The sequence below is a fragment of the Trichomycterus rosablanca genome, chromosome 9 (genome assembly GCF_030014385.1).
Source record: "Trichomycterus rosablanca isolate fTriRos1 chromosome 9, fTriRos1.hap1, whole genome shotgun sequence".
NCBI lineage: Eukaryota > Metazoa > Chordata > Actinopteri > Siluriformes > Trichomycteridae > Trichomycterus > Trichomycterus rosablanca.
The window spans coordinates 771,465-785,195 of NC_085996.1; the positions used below are offsets into that span (position 1 = coordinate 771,465).

General features: G+C 42.9%; 1 protein-coding gene across 2 annotated transcripts; it reads right to left on the reverse strand.

The window, feature by feature from the left end:
* Positions 1–1,615: 1,615 nt before the first annotated feature.
* LOC134320926 (protein FAM177A1-like) lies at positions 1,616–5,014 on the reverse strand. Of its 2 annotated transcripts, none has more exons than XM_063002567.1 (5): positions 4,940–5,014; positions 3,679–3,876; positions 3,135–3,201; positions 2,930–3,027; positions 1,616–2,380 (listed from the first exon to the last, which is right to left on the reverse strand). In XM_063002567.1, the coding sequence occupies exons 1-5, from the start codon at positions 4,976–4,978 to the stop codon at positions 1,904–1,906; spliced, it is 879 nt and encodes a 292-aa protein (XP_062858637.1). In that variant the 5' UTR covers positions 4,979–5,014; the 3' UTR covers positions 1,616–1,903. The 2 variants fall into 2 exon arrangements, with proteins under 2 accessions (XP_062858637.1, XP_062858636.1); XM_063002566.1 differs by having other exon boundaries at positions 3,679–3,906; positions 4,940–4,968.
* Between the last annotated feature and the right edge of the window lie 8,717 nt (positions 5,015–13,731).

The following is a 13,731-nucleotide window of genomic DNA, read 5'->3' on the forward strand; positions in this document are numbered from 1 at the left end:
CTGCCTTCAAGTGGTGCCAGTTTTATGATAAAAAACGAAGTTCAGGCGTCACATGAACTCCATTTAAAATAAATTTTTCTTGCGTCACAATCTGGCCGAGTTGTGACGTCAGTGCTTTTATTGACATGGTCGAACAGTTCATCAGCAGTAAGATATCAAACAATAATGTACGATTTGTACAATAATTCTAATACAAACGTCGTTTTTAAAGATCAACACGTCATCAGGACGTTTCATTTTGCTAAATTTGACAGCTAATGTTTTGCAAATATTAATAAATTAGTTATTATTCAATATTAATTAATAAAAAGCTCACCATCCTCCATGTTTCTTTTGGTACTTTTTTTAAACACACAAACCACGAACCACCAGGAAATAACACATGAACTCCCACTGAAATACAATTTTCTTGCGTCACGAACTGGCCGAGTTGTGACGTAAGCACTTTTATCGACATGGTCGAACTGTTCATCGGTTGTAAGATATGAAAGGATAAAAAATGTTTAATTTGTACAATAATTCTAACAGAAATGTTATTAAACATCAACACGTCATCAGGACGTGTTATTTTTGCTAAATTTGTGTTAAAAGACACAATTAAAAGGCTAAAATATACAGCTAATGTTTTGCAATCACTGAAATTATTAAGAATATTAGTTATTATTAAATATTAGCTGTTTAACTGTTTTTTTTTGTGGTACTTTTCACACACAAACCACAAGAATGTAAGGTTGAGTGTTGCTACCAAGCAGAAAAAATTACAACCTTCAGTATGTTTTTCTCCTGTTAACAAGGAAATTATGTTGTTTTAATTAAATAAAAGTATGTTTTAATAATGAACATTATGGTTGTTTTATTGAGGAAAATTATGGTATTTTAATAGGAATAATTATGTTATTTTAATTAAAAAATGTTATTTTAATAGATAGAAAATAATAATAATAATGAAAATTATGTTATTTTAATAAGAAAAAATGTATTTTTTTAATTATTTAATTTAATTATTAAAATTATGTTATTTTAATAAGGAAGATTATGTCATTTTATTGAGGAAATTTATGTCGTTTTAACTAGAGAATGAAATGACTGGTCTGCTCTGGTTGTTCAGCACTGTAGAGAATCTTTATCTTCATTAATAAATCATGTTAATGTGCAGCAGGTGTGTTTGTGTGGACGGTTTGCTGTGAGATGTGATCTGATGAGCAGCTCTGTATCAGTGAGGGTTTTATTATTCACCACATCACTGCGTCTCAATGCTTCATTGTTTCAACAATCAGAGCTTCGTTTGTTCTCCTCTCACTGACCGTCCACCACCGTCCACCACCACCATCCTCCACCCAGAGCTCCCAAATACCACAACACACTGAGCGGTCAAACATTACTTGCAGTATTTAGTGGACGCTTTTATCCAAATCGACTTACAGTTCCAAGTACAACACAAGCAATTAAGGGTTAAAGTTGCTCAGTGGTCCAACAGTGGGGCCAATGGGGCTTGAACCACCAACGTTTTGATTACTAGTCTTGTATCTGAACTGCTGAGCTTCTCCTGCAATCTAAGTTGGAAGCAAAAGAAGCAAAAATAGACAAAAACACGTCACAACTGAATTCTGATTCATTTAATGTCATAATTTTATTAAATCAGTGTCATTAAAACACCCAAAACAAACATTTATTTTTATTTATATTATTATTATTGTTCTTATTTTTATTAAAGTTAAACAGATTTATTAAAAACTACTAAGAATTAAAGAGAAAAATACTTCAGTAAGGCACGATTCAGAATCATTAAGATGAATTAATGTTGATCAGGAAATAAATACGAATAATAAACAAACACACTAGATGGACAAAAGTATTGGGACGCCCCTCGTTTTTCACACTAACTGCTACAAGGTGTAATAAATCAATCAGGGTGATTGTTGAGGGCATCACATTCAGGAGAAGAATCAGAGGAACCAGATCCATGAGGCTGGAACATCTGCTGCTCTTGGTTCTCTTCACTTTGGATCTTCTCACTCAGGTTCTCCTCACTTCTGGTCTCCTCTACATGGATCTCCTCAGTCAGGTTCTCCTCCCTTCTGTTCTCTTCAGCCTGGATCTTCTCAGTCAGGTTCTCCTCCCTTCTGTTCTCTTCAGCCTGGATCTTCTCAGTCAGGTTCTCCTCACTTCTGTTCTCCACGACATGGATCTCCTCACTCAGGTTCTCCTCCCTCAACATTTTCTTCATCTGTATTTCTTCACTCAGGTTCTCTTCATTCACATTATCCTTCATCTTCTCATCCCTGCTGTGGTTCTTCTCAGCCTGGTTCCTCTTATTCCAGGGTTCCACAATATGAGACTGAATGTCTTGTGAGACAAGAACATCAACTTCATCCTCATTCTAACACACACAGAGAGAAAAGTACAAAAACAAAGAGCATTGAAGAGCTAAAAAAAGAGAAATAGACAGGTAAATGGAGGGAGAGTGTAAGATGAGAATGGAAGCTGGGTGAAGGACAGGAAGGTTTAACATAGAGATGAACGAAGATTTACAGAGGTGAAGAAAGAGAAACATAAATAAAAGTGTGGTGTAGGATGGAGAAGAAAGAAAGAAGTCAAGAAACAAACAAAATAGAAAAAAAACAGAAATAAAAAAGTCAAACAAACAAAAGAAAGACAGAAAAAAGAAAAAAGAAAGAAAGAAAAAAAAGAAAAAAGAAAGAAAAGAAAGAAAAAAGAAAAGAAAGAAAAAAAAGAAAAAAGAAAGAAAAAGAAAGATAAAATAAAACATAAAAATAAAAATAAATAGAAAGAAAGAAAAAAAGAAAGAAAAAAAGGAAAAAAGGAAAACAAAGAAAGAAAAACGAAAAAGAAAAAGAAAAAAGAAAGAAAGAAAAAAGAAAGGAGGGTGTCGGGATGTAATTTTGGATTTTGTGGCGATGATATGAACCTCGGTCTTGTTGTGGTTCTGCTCATCGTTGCCGTACTGATCTGTTGCCGTGGTGATGCCAAACAGTGATGCCACCCTCTCCCCCATAAAATCACATGCTGCATAACATGAGAACAACATTCGACCAAATCATCATCAAATCACAAACAACCAAATCATCATTAAATCATCAAATCACAAACAAACTAATAATAAATATGAGAACCTGACAGAGTGGACGTCGCTGCTCTCCACATGTGGAAGTGGACGTACGGACCCCACTGCAGCTTCGACTGCACACAAACACCAGAGAGAAAATAACTCAACACTTTGAGGGTTTAGGGCCTCACTGAGGAGCCCAACAGTGGCAACTTGGCAGAGCTGGGGCTTAAACCAGCAACCTTCTGATCACTTCTGTACTGGTAAAGTACTTCTAATGACTGGATTCATGTGATTCGACCACAACAGTCGCTAACAGGTGTAATAAATCAGTCATATAAAGGAAATGATATATGATGCTTCCAACTATGCAGCAACAGTTTAGGGAAGGACCCTTCCTGTTCCAGCCCAAAGCAAGCTCTATACAGACATGAAGGAAAGCTCCAGCGTCCAGCACAGAGCCCTGAGCTCAGCCCCACTCAACAGCTCTGGGATGAACCGGAACACCGACTGATCGATCAGCACCCAGCCGTACTGACTGAGCAGGCACAAAGGGTTGCCAGATTTCAGTACGTCTGTCACACAGAGACTCACTGAGAAAGCGAACGCACCGTATCCACCGAGGACAGCAGATCCTCCCTCTCCCGAGGTTCCTTTGTGTTGTCCTGCTGGTCGTCCTCCTCCTCCTCTGTGCTGTACTCCTCCATGGTCTCCCCGCTGGAGAAGCGAATGACCCGGCGCGGGCTTTTCTCCTGGTTCTGATCCTCCTGCTCCACGTCAGTGAACTCCACACATTCAAACTCCTTCATCTGGAACATCATGACCTGGCCAGGTGAACTCTGTGGGTATACAGTTACTGACTGTATCCTGTGTGTTCCTCTGTGTGCTTTATCGCCCCCTGGTGTTTGGGTGCTGGATCGTTCTCGGTGTGTGTATGAGTGTAGCAGTCTTTCATCAGTGGACGCTTTCTGATCACAGGACCCACTTGTGTACAGTCAGTAATTGTATACCCACATACACAACTAGCCAACGGATGTATGTCAAAGAAAGATGAAATATCCAGTAACAATACGATATGGCCAAAAGTATTTGGACACCTGAGCAAGAACGACAGCCGCCCTTCTGAGAAGCTTCTCACAACACTTCAGTATTGAAGTGTGTCTGTGTGTGGGAATTTGTGCCATTGATCGGTCTGTGTTCCGGTTCATCCCAGAGCTGTTGAGTGGGGCTGAGCTCAGGGCTCTGTGCAGTAATTATAAGGGGTGTCCATATACTTTTGTCCCTGTAGTGTGTGTTTCTTAAGGAACGAACTTTTCCATCACAAGTATATACACTATATGGTCAAAAGTATTGGGACACCCTTTCTAACTACTGAATTCATGAGTTTCGGCCTTAACAGTCGATAACAGGTGTAATAAATCTTATATATGATGGAAATGATAAGCTTCAGACTGTGCAGGAACAGTTTAGGAAAGGTCCTGTCCTCTTCTGTTCCAGCATGAAGAAAGAAAGCTCCAGTGTCCTGCACAGAGCCCTGAGCTCAGCCCCACCCTACAGCTCTGGGATGAACCGGAACACCGACTGATCGATCAGGACACAGCCGTACAAATACAACTGCAGTCACGTTTTAACTGAACAGGCACAAATTCCCGCAGAAATACTCAGAAAAGATCACACAGAGGTCACACCAATAATAATATTAATAATGTTTGGTTTTGACACTGGTCCAATAAGCTCATGCTCAGCTGTCCACATACTTTTGGTCATGTAGTGTGTGGTACAAAACTCTAATTATAAAGCCATAACAAAGCCAAATAAAGAGAGTCACCAGACTGTCTATAACATGAATATAATATAAAGTGTAGAACTCACCTGTGTGTTCTCCATGTCCTCAGTGATCAGGAACATCATCAGGGCCAGAACTGCGGCCAGAATAGAACCTCTGTACCAGCTGCGATCCAGGAGCCCAAAGTACCAAAATGAAAGTTCATCTCCTCATCTTCACTAGGTGGTGAGTTGGCGCCACCAGCTGGAAACTACAGAGAAGGAACATCTGACCAAAAGTATGTGGACACGCCTGTTAATGATAATGATAACCGAGGGCAGGTGGATCGTCTTTGTCATGAACACTAACTACATTCCTAGTTTGTTTAGTAGCTGAGGTCAGAGCTCAGGACCAAGAGGGTTAGGGGCCTCGCTCAAGGGCCCAACAGTTGATAACACACAGCTCTACCCACTAATTAAAACATTAAATGCACAAAACAGTTTGGGGAAGGCCGTTTTCTGTTCCAGCATGACCGTGACCTGGTTTGGAGTCCTGACCTCCACCCAATCCAACAGGAATCCACCGTTAATGATCTTACAATAATTAAACTGAATTAATAACCGGATGTAATTAAATCCAGTCTCAGTCTCAGATCCAGGACCTGGTGTGTTTTTGGGCTGTTTGATCTCTGGTCTGTATTTTTTGTACAACAACAATATTAATAATGATAATAATAATAATAATAATAATAAAATAATAATAATAATATTAATAATTCTCTTCCCGTCTTTATAGAGCTCACTCATGCTGGAACAGGAGAGGACCTTCCCTAAACTGTTGCTGCAGATTTGGAAGCTTATAATGTACCTTGAAATGAAAACAGAAGATGACGTGTTGAGTAACGTTATGAACTTCCGGTCGTGGTGGATCTGATTTCGGGCGTCTCACCCTCAGATGGTTGGAGGGTCGCGTCCGGCGGGTCTGAGGTTTGATTATTTAAACTTTATAATTATTATTATTATTATTACACACATGTAGTTCTGTCTCATGTTCATCACCCTCGTCTGTTCCTCGTCTGTGCTCCAGGGTTTAATCCTAATTCCTGCAGGTTATTTCCTCCCGCGCTCGTCTGTATGAATGTTTGAACTTTGAGGTTTTTCTCCTGATCCAGGAGCTCAGGATTAGTGGATTATTCCGGTTACACAGAGATCATGACCCAACACGAGCTGCCACGTTATTGTGCTTTAGGATGATGTTTCCTAATCCCCAAATAATCCAGCGCCCTGTACTCAGCACCTCAGAATAAATATAATAATAAATATAATAATAAATATAATAATAAATATAATAATAAATATAATATTAAATATAATAATAAATATAATAATAAATATAATATTAAATATAATAATAAATATAATATTAAATATAATAATAAATATAATAATAAATATAATAATAAATATAATATTAAATATAATAATAAATATAATAATAAATATAATATTAAATATAATAATAAATATAATAATAAATACAATATTAAATATAATAATAAATATAATAATAAATATAATAATAAATACAATATTAAATATAATAATAAATATAATAATAAATATAATAATAAATCACCCCTGAGTCCAGAAGTCCAGTTTTAGGGTGGACAGTCCGGTTTTTCATCTGCCTGCCCTTTTTAGGGTCTGATCTTCTACTTTTTGGGGGTCTGATGTCCTCATTTTTTGGGGGTCTGATGTTCCTCCTTTTTGGGGTTTGATGTTCTTGTTTTGGGGGTCTGATTTTTGGGGGGGTCTGATGTCCTTCTTTTTTGGGTCTGATGTTCCTCCTTTATGGGCTCTGATGTTTCTCCTTTTTGGGGTCTGATGTTTCTCCTTTTTGGGGTCTGATGTTCTTCCCTTTTAGGGTCTGATGTTCCTCCTTTATGGGCTCTGATGTTTCTCCTTTTTGGGGTCTGATGTTCTTCTTTTATGGGACCCCTTCTTATCCCTTCTGTCTTTTTTCTTGAAAGCCCGAGTCGCTACATTGGTGGATTGAGCAGCTGATAATGGTGTCAACTCAGCTTTCGTACTTTAACGTATATTTTTACGTATATGTTCCTTCTTTACCCTAAAGCCTAGCTGCCTTCTTAGACGTTTGCCTACTCCACCTCTCTGATCTGTTCTAGCGCCTCTTCGCTTCGCTCTGTGGATTTTTTTAGCTCAGTTTTTATCTTGGTTTTATTTTCCGTTATTTTGGCCGCTGGTGATTTTTCTTCCACTGTGGTGAAAGCGCCCTGCGGTCGGGTTCCTATCGTTCCACCTCACGGGTACGGGACTTTGATCTGGAGCCTCTGTAACGAGGCACGACCCGCCCCGTCGGATCAGGGTTCTAGGAGATCACGGAGGTGTTCCGGAATTCGTCGAGCGCCGTCGTGATTTGTGACGGCGATGATAAACATGACACTCGACGCTCTCTTCTGATAATCAGAAATCTCTCAGCATCATGATGATGGCTGAACCCTCTGCCCTCGCCACCGACCGGCTCTCTCTCGCCTCCTCCGTGCCGCACGGCGTTGGCACGCCGGTGCCGTTGCCGTAGCAACCGAGCTGCGTAGAGGAGCACGAGTGGCGACGGTGCGACAGACGAAACGGATTCGGTAACTCAGAAAAAACAGGAATCAGATTTACTCTGCTGTCTAAGCACAGCCTCACTGAGTCAGATTCAGTGAGTCAGATTCAGTGATTCAGAGTCAGTTATTCAGATTCAGTGATTCATCAGTGTTGTTATTTAACAACGGTTAATAATCGCATTTGCACCTCACAGCAACAAGGTCCTGGGTTCAATTCCCAGGTGGAGCGTTTGGGTCCTTTTTGGGTGTGGAGTTTTGCATGTTCTCCCTGCGTCTGCACAGTCAAGTTGAGTCATGTACTCTTGAGTCGAGTCATGTAAGGTTGAATCGAGTCATGTACTCTTGAGTCGAGTCATGTAGTGTTGTCATGTAGTTTTGAGTCAAGTCGAGTTATGTAGTGTTGAATCGAGTCATGTACAATTGAGTCAAGTCATGTAGTGTTGAGTCAAGTCAAGTCACTTTAAGCTACACTCTGTGGGGTATACAATTACTGACTAAGGCATCCAGTTGGTTGCACCTTACAGCAACAGGGTCCTGGGTTCGATTCCCAGGTGGAGCGTTTTGGGTCCTTATTGGGTGTGGAGTTTTGCATGTTCTCCCTGTGCCTGGATAGGTCCTCCTACAAGTCCAAAAACGTGCAGTCGTGTGTGACCTGTCCGGGGTGTTTCCTGCCCCTCGACCAAAGGATCAGACCCACCGTGACCCTGACCAGGATAAAGCGACGGTAAAACAGACCCTGAATGAATGAATGAATGTTCAGAAGTGAGTGAAACACAGTCTGGTCGCTCTGTAGAGACGTCTGGTCGCTCTGTAGAGACGTCTGGTCGCTCTGTAGAGACGTCTGGTCGCTCTGTAGAGACGTCTGGTCGCTCTGTAGAGACGTCTGGTCGCTGCGGTCTGCAGGAACCTCGCTCAGCCTCGTCAGCTCAGGTTCGGATCTGTTCTCCACCTCTCAGGTGCGTTAAATCAATCGAGTGCTGCTATTTATTCCCAAATCGATGAGCTACAGACGACTGAAATACGTCTCCGATATTTTTAGAGTCTCTCAGATCCGGAGGGACGATTCAGTCGGTCGTGTCCAGAATTTCATTTCAGCCTGATGAAGAAAGAAGATCCAAAAGGTTCCATTTATTTACTATTTTATTTCTGCATTTTCTCCCAGTTTAGTCGTAGCCAGTTCCTCTTCCTCTGCTGGAGACCCTGATGGCGTACTGAGGAGGGTATATTCCCCTGACACGCCCTCCCTCTGACGGGACCCCTTTTTATCCCCCAGTACTTTGGTGGATCAGTGCGTGAGGTCGGTCTCACTCATGGAGAGTCACGCGCTGATCTCCACGTTCCTCCACTTCTGTACAGGCGCCTCGGCCTACTAACCAGGGTCCTCACACAGCCTCGAAGACCCCGCCCACTTCTTAGTCCCGTCTTTTCCCAAGTGCTTATTGCTTTTCCTCGTTGCTAGCGAGTGACGGACGCGCATGGCTATCGATTGAGCGCGCTAAAGCTGTCGCTATGGAAACATCATGATGAATGATATTGCAAAACTAAAGGAGGAATCGACACGGAGGCCAAAGTTTTAAGGCACTTGTATTGTAAACGATCCTTGGCAGTGAGACTACTGTTCCACGTGCTGTGTACTTACAGACTGGGACTGTCTGGGACCTAAAGGTGTTCCAAATAGCTCGAATTCAAACTAGCCTTATTTATACGGGCACAGGAAAGTCCAGGAAAGAGGAAGAAGAAGCAAAGACGTCTAATAGCAACAACAGCTCAGTCTCCGCTTAACATCAAGCAAGCCTGAGTGAGGATAACATGAGCGGTCTAAAGCACACCACGTTTGGACTCTGGAGTGGTGACACTTCACGAGTTGGATGAACCAGGTTTGGTCATTTTTAGTTAGGAACTGTAAAGCGTGGTGGAGGAGGCATCATGTTTGAAAGCTGATCATGATGATTCAATGGAATCAAGTAAATGGACATAAGGACCTGCATCACGCTTTTTCTGAATTGGGTTAAATCCCCACAGTCATGTTCCAAAACCTAAAGGAAAGCTTTGAGAAGAATAAAGCACACCACGTTTGAACTGTGAAGCGTGGTGGAGGAGGCATCATGTTTGAAAGCTGATTCTGATGGTTCTAATGAAGTGAAATTCAAGTGGCTCCCAAGGGAATCGGAGTAGATGAACGGACGGACCGCACCCTCATCACGCTTTTTAGTCCCGTCTTTTCCCACCCAGCAGACTAGCGATTGATTGTGCCTGCTAGGGGGCGCCGGCTGACCGGTAGCGGAGTTCAGAACCCCGGCGCTCATGTATCATATTTATGCTTTACTATACGAGCCGTCGTTTACTTGTGGTGTGAATCCAGCAGTGAGCACATCTGGCTGAGCCGAACCCGCTCCAGGCGTGAACGTATCGGAGGTGCGGCGCTCGGTCTGGCGGTTAATGAGTGAAGATGATTTGGTTGGAGAACTTTTTTCCATTAGCACCGTTCCTGTGGGAGAACAGAAGAAGAGCTATAAGTAGAATCCTTCCACACCTCGTCCTGCAAAGCCGCTAACGAGAGCGCCGTCACAACTCCCACCGTCTGAACACCGGGCGGCGGAGAGGAGAGAGGAGCTAACACACGGCGGAGATCTGACGGTACGTTCTGTTCCTCATCATCCACCCTGGTACCTTCAACTGTAGTACGTGGATACATCACTGAATCCATCTGTTCAGGTGCAATAACTCAGTCATATAAAGGAAATCATGAGCCTACAACTCTGCAGCAACAGTTTAGGGAAGGTCCTGTCCTGTTCCAGCATGAGCACGCTCTATAAAGTAACTCCGGTGTCCTGCACAGAGCCCTGACCTCAGCTCCACTCAACAGCTCTGGGATGAACTGGAACACCGACTGAGGCTGTGCTGTCGAGTCATGTAGTGTTGATTTGATTCGTGTAGTGTTGATTCAAGTCGAGTCATGTAGTGTTGAGTCGAGTTGGTTAGTCTGCTTGAGTCAAATCATGTAGTGTTGAGTCAAGTTGATTCATGTAGTGTTGAATCGAGTCATGTAGTGTTAAATTGATTCATGTAGTGTTGAGTCATGTAGTGTTGAGTCGAGTCGTGTACTCTTGAGTCATGTAGTGTTTAGTTGAGTCATGTAGTGTTGAGTTGAGTCGAGTCATGTAGTGTTGAGTTGAGTCATGTAGTGTTGAGTTGAGTCAAGTCATGTAGTGTTGAGTTGAGTCATGTAGTGTTTAGTTGAGTCGAGTCATGTAGTGTTGAGTCATGTAGTGTTGAGTTGAGTTGTTAGTCTGCTTTAGTCAAGTCATGTGGTGTTGAGTTGAGTCGAGTCATGTAGTGTTGAGTTGAGTCGAGTCATGTAGTGTTGAGTCATGTAGTGTTGAGTCATGTAGTATTGAGTCATGTAGTGTTGAGTTGAGTCGAGTCATGTAGTGTTGAGTCATGTAGTGTTGAGTCATGTAGTGTTGAGTCATGTGGTGTTGAGTCATGTGGTGTTGAGTTGAGTCGAGTCATGTAGTGTTGTCATGTAGTGTTGAGTCATGTAGTGTTGAGTCATGTGGTGTTGAGTTGAGTCGAGTCATGTAGTGTTGAGTTGAGTCGAGTCATGTAGTGTTGAGTTGAGTCGAGTCATGTAGTGTTGAGTCATGTAGTGTTGAGTCATGTAGTGTTGAGTCATGTAGTGTTAAGTTGAGTCGAGTCATTTAGTGTTGAGTTGAGTCGAGTCATGTAGTGTTTAGTTGAGTTGTTAGTCTGCTTTAGTCAAGTCATGTAGTGTTGAGTTGAGTCGAGTCATGTAGTATTGAGTCGAGTTGTTAGTCTGCTTTAGTCAAGTCATGTAGTGTTGAGTCAAGTCGAGTCATGTAGTGTTGAATCGAGTCATGTACATTTCAATCGAGTCATGTAGTGTTGAGTCGGGTCATGTAGTGTTGAGTCAAGTCGAGTCATGTAGTGTTGAGTCATGTAGTGCTGAGTTGAGTCGAGTCATGTAGTGTTTAGTTGAGTCGAGTCATGTAGTGTTGAGTCGAGTTGTTAGTCTGCTTTAGTCAAGTCATGTAGTGTTGAGTCAAGTCGAGTCATGTAGTGTTGAATCGAGTCATGTAGTGTTGAATCAAGTCATGTACATCTGAATTGAGTCATGTAGTGTTGAGTCGGGTCATGTAGTGTTGAGTCGGGTCATGTAGTGTTGAGTCGGGTCATGTAGTGTTGAGTCAAGTCGAGTCATGTAGTGTTGAATCGAGTCATGTACATTTGAATTGAGTCATGTAGTGTTGAGTCGAGTTGATTATTCTGCTTTCGTCTCTTCAGTCCTGTTGAGTGTTGAATCACGTCTTCTGTCTCCTGTTGATTTGAGTCCTTCTGGGTCACGTCGGGTCAGACCAGGTCCTGGATTCAGGTCCAGAAGTTCCAGAATGAATCTGAACACAAGTTCCATCAGCGTTAATTCCGGGACGTCCGACAAGCTCATGCTCAGGCGTCAGAATACTTTTGGTCATAATTGTGTTGTATTATATTTCCCAGCAGCGTGATTACAAAGATGACAAAATAAGATGGACGTCACTCGGGTTTGTATTTTTGCTCTTCAGCACCGGCGCATTTTCACTCTGACTGGTGCTTCACATCAACACTTCATCACACACACACACTCACACACACTCACACACTCACACACACACACACACGTGCTGACGCTTCATTAACGAGAGGCGTTAAGTTCGTTCTGAGTGACGCTGGTAAGGAGGCGCGAGTCGGCGCTCTGTGCTACGTGTTCCTTTAGCGTTGGGGTAAGAATGTGAGAGACGGCGGGCGGAGGGGGGGGCTGAGGGGGGGCGGGGGTATTTTTGGGACAGGATGGAGCATCAGCATTTACTACATCAGCACCTCATCACTTACAGGACTGAATCCAGTCCACGGTTGTTAGCTAACATGACGCGGCAGCTACAGGGCTGACGCTGCTAGCGAGTGACGGACGCGCATGGCTATCGGTTTAGCACGCTAAAGCTGTCGCTATGGAAACATCATGATAAATGATATTGCAAAACTAAAGGAGGAATCGACAGACACGGAGGCCAAAAGTTAGAGACACTTGTATTGTAAACGATCCTTGGCAGTGAGACTACTGTTCCATGTGCTGTGTACTTACAGACTGGGACTGTCTGGTGTTAAGATTTCCGTCAAACTAGCCTTATTTATACGGGCACAGGAAAGCCTAGGGAAGAGGAAGCGAAGATGTCTAGAAGCAACAACAGCTCAGCCTCCGCTTCAACCTCACACAAGCCTGAGTGAAGATAACATGAGCGGTCTAAAGCACACCACGTTTGGACTCTGGAGCGGTGACACTTCACAAGCTGGATGGAACCGTAAAGCGTGGTGGAGGAGGCATCATGTTAGAAAGCTGATTCTGATGATTCGAATGAAGTGAAATTCAAGTGACGCTCAAGGGGGTCGGAGTAGATGGACATAAGGGCCGTACCCACATCACGCTTTTTCTGAATTCAGTTAAATCCCCACAGTCATGTTCCAAAACCTTGAAGAATACAGGCTGGTACAGCAGCACAGGTACCAAGTCCAGGTCTACTCGACCCGGCTGGTATTTCGGTTCAGAATGAGCTGGTGAGTAATGGTGTGGGAGGTTGCCAGTTCTGTACGATTCACACAACTCTATTATCAGTCACACGCAGCTTCCGTTCTTGTATTGAAAGGAGATTTACGTCAATAACAGATCCGCTCCGCCTCCATTATTCCAGAGACAAAGCGGAGTAGAGGAAAGATCCCGGACTGCTCACGCACCGCACATGGAACACAAAGGAACGAGAGGAACCCGAACGACCCCTGACCTCCACGACCCAGAAATACAGAACAAACTAAATCTGATCAAAGCAAAACTGATTAATCCAAAACGGATCAAAGCAAAACTGATCAAACTAAATCTGATTAAACTAAAACTGGTTAAAGCAAATCTGATCAAGGCAAAAGTGATCAAAGCAGAACTTCAGCTGGGCGCCCCCTAGCGGACACAATCGTCAGTGCAGTCGACAAAATCAGCCGCTAGTCTGCTGGGTGGGAAAAGACAGAATTAAAAAGTGGGCGGGGTCTTCGAAGGCTGTGTAAGGACCCTGGTCAGTAGCCCGAGGCGCCTGTACAGAAGTGGAAGAATGTGGAGATCAGTGCGTGACTCTCCGTGCGCGAGACCGACCTTACGCACCGATCCACCGAAGTACAGGAGGATAAGAAGGGGTCACATCAGAGGGAGGGCGTGTCAGGAGAATATAC

Excerpts from the sequence above, each read along its gene's own strand:
- LOC134320926 (XM_063002566.1), bottom strand. Across the intron at positions 3,202-3,678 it reads TGCTGTCCTCGGTGGATACG|TCGAAGCTGCAGTGGGGTCC; the intron begins GTGCGTTCGCTT and ends GTTTGTGTGCAG. Across the intron at positions 3,028-3,134 it reads AGCGACGTCCACTCTGTCAG|CATGTGATTTTATGGGGGAG; the intron begins GTTCTCATATTT and ends CATGTTATGCAG.